Below are 4,778 nucleotides of genomic sequence, written 5' to 3'. Positions count from 1 at the left end.
AGATTAAGCTGTGACATGCCTGTGCATTCACTGAGTGTTTTGCGGTGGCAACAGTTGCCTTGGGAATCAGGTTACCCCCAACCAGAAGAAAGCTGCTGCGTGGACTCTGCTGACATGCATCAGTGCACTCCAAAAGGAAGATTATTGGCCTATGACAATGGACTAACCAGATACTGTCAGAGGATGTCTCCAGATGGCACAAGGAAACCAGTCAGACTGACTGAATGATTCACTCATGAGTCAGTTCAACTTTTAATACATTTTATTACACATGAGTAAAAGTTTCTGAAGAACATGTCCCTGCATAATTCCAAAGCAACTCAGGTTTAACATTTACAAGTTCATCATGATACTATTATTGTTAGAAAAAATATATATAAACACTGCAGTTATCTAACTGACTTTCTCGTCTGTGCCAAAACAAATCTTCCTCGCAGTTCCTCAAACTCTGTGTTTCAGATTCCGAGTGTTTCGTGGTTCTCCCACAGCCAGGCGTGGTATTTGTTTAACATGTGATCTTCAGGTGTCACCTTTGATTAAAAGAAGACCAGAGTTGGCTTTAATTATCATTACAAAACTACTTTAATCCACTGAGAGTGAAATAGTTTGGATTACACTCACCTGTCTCCATTCTCCCACACAGAAGATCCTGTAGGAGTCGTTGCCATACTTCCCAATTCCATGCAGCTCAATGGGGTAACGCCACTGTTTAGTCAGATATTCATCTACACAGGACGAAACAAATAGAGGACTTTCCGGCCACTGATATTGCTTCATATATTCTGACTAAAACCATACAAATTTACAGTGAAAACACAGTAACAGTGCAAATATACTGCATGTACACAGAAGCGGACACTAGAGGTGGGTGGGGGAAAAATCTAATCTAACAATATGTAACAATTTAGGAAGACCGTGCTGTAATGGACGTAAAACATGTGCATCATTTTTACATTTTACGCTACTTCTTGGTGAGGATGGCTGAGCATGAGCAAAGTTGATTGGATTGAGTTCATCAGTATATCTTAATAATGGATTATTACAAATACAGTATGTTTAAAAATAACAAGTATCTGAATCAAATCCTGAGCTGCCTTGAGATTCCCACTCCTAGTGGATACTGTAATCTATCACGCACAGTGGACAAGCATAATCACCTGAGAGGCGGATGAGTGTTTTGGCTCTGAGCTCATACAGACCGAGGGGCTTCATGAGCTCAGACATGGGCTTCCAGTCGGCCTCCCGGGTCACCTCTGCAGAGGGGTAACGCTCAAAGAATTGCCACAGTACTGGTATGGCCATTTTACCTGGAGTATTTACAAAAAAAAAAATGAAAAGAAAAAAAGAGAAAAGCTAGCAATGCTTGAGTTTGTAAAATATTGTTGCAATGCGATGTGTGTATGTAAAATCCTGGCTCTCACCACTTGTCTTATTCAGAAAAATGGTGGCCACCAGGAGCTTCCAGGGGTCGTGGAAAAGTGTTTCCTGTACGAGGTTGAAGGGAGAGCGAGGTGGAGTCCACTTCTTGAAGGCCTTCCTCCTGGGTGGGCTGAGGCCTGCGCACAGATGATTTACAAGTCTCTCTAAGTGCTGTATCGTTTACAAGCCTCCTTAAGCACACACATTTTTTTATTTAAGAACTGTCGAGATGTACTTTATGTCTCACATGCAAATATACACAAGCTTTCTCTGCTTCCTTGATTAAATAACCCATTTCAACATTACCATCTCTGGGGTTTTTCCTGCTGAAATAAGGGCTTGTTTTCCGTTTGTCTTCCACGCTCTTCGACTCTAGACAGAAAGGAATGATTTATTTATATTAGAAAAAAAAGTCACATTGGGATAGGAATGGGAAAAAACAACAAGTCTAACAGAGCATTTTTATAAAGTATTGTAAATTAGAAATGAGAATAGAAGACAGATTTACAGATTGTAAAGCCCACTGAGGCGATGTGATTGTGCCTTTCGGCTGTATAAATAAAACTGACTTGACTTGATAAAAAAGTCATTTCTAATGTCGGTCAAATATTTCTGTCCATGAACCAAAACACCACCTTACAAATGAAGGAGAAGTCAATGCAGGGAGCCACAGCTGGTGAGTAGTTCCTAGTTGGTGACTTTATCCTTCCAACTGACACCACTAGAGGATGCTAATTTTAAGCAAACGTTTAAATTGATGGTCAGCAGCATTAAAAATGGATTATCGGTTAATTATTAATAATATATGAAATGTGTTGGAAGTTTCTCCATTACTGTAGAAAACTGCTGGACCGATGCAAAATCAGACTAGGCTACATTAGGAGTTAAAAGAACAGATAAAGTAAACACCAAGTTACTTGAATGAAAAACTAAATAACACAAAATCACGACTTCATTTTAATTGCAGAGCTCCCGTCTGTCGCTATTCAACAACCGGCCCAACAAATACAACACATATTGAGGCTACTTAATGGCTTTGAATCACTTTGTATGTAATAAATGTTTTTGTATTTTTAATGACGGGGTCATGCCCGAAGTTAAGTAACTATTGGAAGCAGGTATCTGATGTCCTTAAAGGCGAAAATTGCTTGTTACAAATCAAACTGGTGAACACCATCAAGTGTATGAGCTAAAATTAACCTGATCCTGCGTCATACAACAGTTGCATCCCCTCCCTCTTTTTCAAACATATCTCTACTCCCTTTGTTAGGTTCTTTGTGTCACTTAATGTATTTTGTTTCTTTGTTATTTTATGTGTATCTAAATGGAAAAATGTGAAGGCAGCTGACATTAATGTGAATTATGTGAAATTGGTTTGAAATTGCACTGCACTGAACAAACTAGTAAAGCTGCATTCATTAACCAACTAACTGATCAGTCAATCAACAGGAAAATAATCACCAACTCTTTTGATGATTGATTAATTGTGAGAACAATCTTTCATAAGAAATGTCAGGATATCGCTGTTTTCAGACTCAAATTTGGAGATTTTTTTTCTCTGTTTTATATAAAACTCTTTGACATCTTTTGCAATGACAACACAAGGCATTTAAAACATCACCTTGGACTTTGAGAAAATGAGATGTACATTTTTTCTTACATTTTATTGACCAAAATATTAATTGATTCATCTCAACAATAACAGACAGATTAATCAACAATGTTGTTAGGTGCAGCCCTAAATAAAAGTAAGAATTTGTTTAAAAAAAGCACATTGAGAGTAAACCAACTTTAACTGATGCTTTCACAAGTTGTCAGACAGTGAAGATCATACTTACTATTCTGGGATTCTCTCGCTGGTGCGCAGCTCCCGCCAGTGATGTCAGGTAACAACACCTCCTCTTCCACATGCTGGTAACTGTCAGCAACAGCCTCCAGTACAGAATTAGGCTTGTTGTCACCTTTGCTGAGAATCTGTATCTCATGTCTGCTTTGCTCATCCTCACCCTCGTTCTCGCTCTCAGTGGCAGGTTCAACACTCAGAGTCGGGAGTGAAGGCTGCGAGTTGGCCTGTTTGTGTTTGTGCACAGTCAAAGCGTTTTGTTGGGAGCTGGATGGTGCCAGTCTGAGGAGCTTCTCTCTCAGCTGACCCACCCTCTGAGGGCTCTTCTGCAGTATGACATCATCCACTGAGGCTGAAGGTGCGGCTTTCACTTCTATAACATGTGGGATCTCCTCTTTTACAGTGTCATGATTGATATTGTCACTGTCTTTTGAATTCTTCACTTTTACTTCTTTAGTACTTCTGAGGGAGGAAGAAGCTCTTTTGGATTTATTTGGAGGTGGATCCAGCCCTTCTGTCACATCCTCCTGCTGTCCATCTGCATGCTTTTTCTTTCTTCTCCTCAGTTTCACTTTGGAGGGAGTGGTGACATCACTGCCTTTGGATGCAGTGAAATCAAAAAGCTTTATGTCTAAGTTCCCTTCTTCATTGTCTAGGAGGAAAGCGTTCAGGGATGCTCTTGACCGGAACTTCAGCCCTTGCGGACTTAAAACGAAAGAAAGATCAGTTAGACACTGATCTATCTGCAACCTGCAATGCACTTAGTTATGATAAATACAGAGATAATAACAAGAAAACACTGAGTCACCTTATGATGTACACGTCCAGCTTGCCTGCAGTCTTGCCTGTTTTCCTCTGCCTCACCTCTCTGGTCCAGCCGGGGGGAACTGTTGAAGTGTGGCACGAATCATGCTCGTCCTTGCCACTTTGGTTATTTATGTCTCTACTGGTCTCCAGCTGGAGCCCACAGCTTGTGGGCTGCATTTTAAGAAGTGTAGTGTTGTTTCTAAGCTCAGTTGTGGATTCAGACGTGGTGGAGACAGGAAAGCCACTGATTTCCTTCAGCTCATCGTCCAGCAGCTGATTTTTTACCCCCAAGTCAGCTGCCATTCCCTGTCTGCGTCATCTTTACCTTGAATTTACAACACAAACATATTAAGTCACATACAGTATCACAGACAGCAGGTTAGTACACTACAGAACACACCGTGGTTGTTAACTTAATGACCAGTTGTTGACATTAGCATCAAAGCCCACAAATGAAAATATAACAGGCTTCGCCAAAGGTTTTCAGACATACATGAATACTGGTCGAAATCCTTAGTTACAGGCATGTAGGATGAATGTGGTGACTAATGTCTGCCCGCTTCTTCCCCGGCTACTTTCTGATGTCAACACTGGAGTGCAAGAAGATACAGGAAGTAGCGGGTAAATCCGCGCATGCGCAGTAAGTACGCCTCACGAAAACGGAGGTTATTATGAAAAACCGACCGAACAAGCAGCAACAACCTGTTGA

General features: G+C 40.7%; 1 protein-coding gene across 1 annotated transcript; it reads right to left on the bottom strand.

Moving 5' to 3' along the window:
* Positions 1–244: 244 nt before the first annotated feature.
* mbd4 (methyl-CpG binding domain protein 4) lies at positions 245–4,655 on the bottom strand. The gene is made up of 8 exons (XM_073470481.1): positions 4,563–4,655; positions 4,071–4,394; positions 3,258–3,967; positions 1,726–1,791; positions 1,422–1,556; positions 1,158–1,307; positions 622–725; positions 245–530 (listed from the first exon to the last, which is right to left on the bottom strand). Exons 2-8 carry the CDS (start codon positions 4,370–4,372, stop codon positions 456–458), a joined length of 1,542 nt encoding a protein of 513 aa, XP_073326582.1. The 5' UTR covers positions 4,373–4,394; positions 4,563–4,655; the 3' UTR covers positions 245–455.
* Between the last annotated feature and the right edge of the window lie 123 nt (positions 4,656–4,778).

The sequence above is a fragment of the Pagrus major genome, chromosome 7, assembly GCF_040436345.1.
Source record: "Pagrus major chromosome 7, Pma_NU_1.0".
In the NCBI taxonomy this organism is placed as follows: domain Eukaryota; kingdom Metazoa; phylum Chordata; class Actinopteri; order Spariformes; family Sparidae; genus Pagrus; species Pagrus major.
This window is presented reverse-complemented; position numbering and strand designations above follow the sequence as displayed.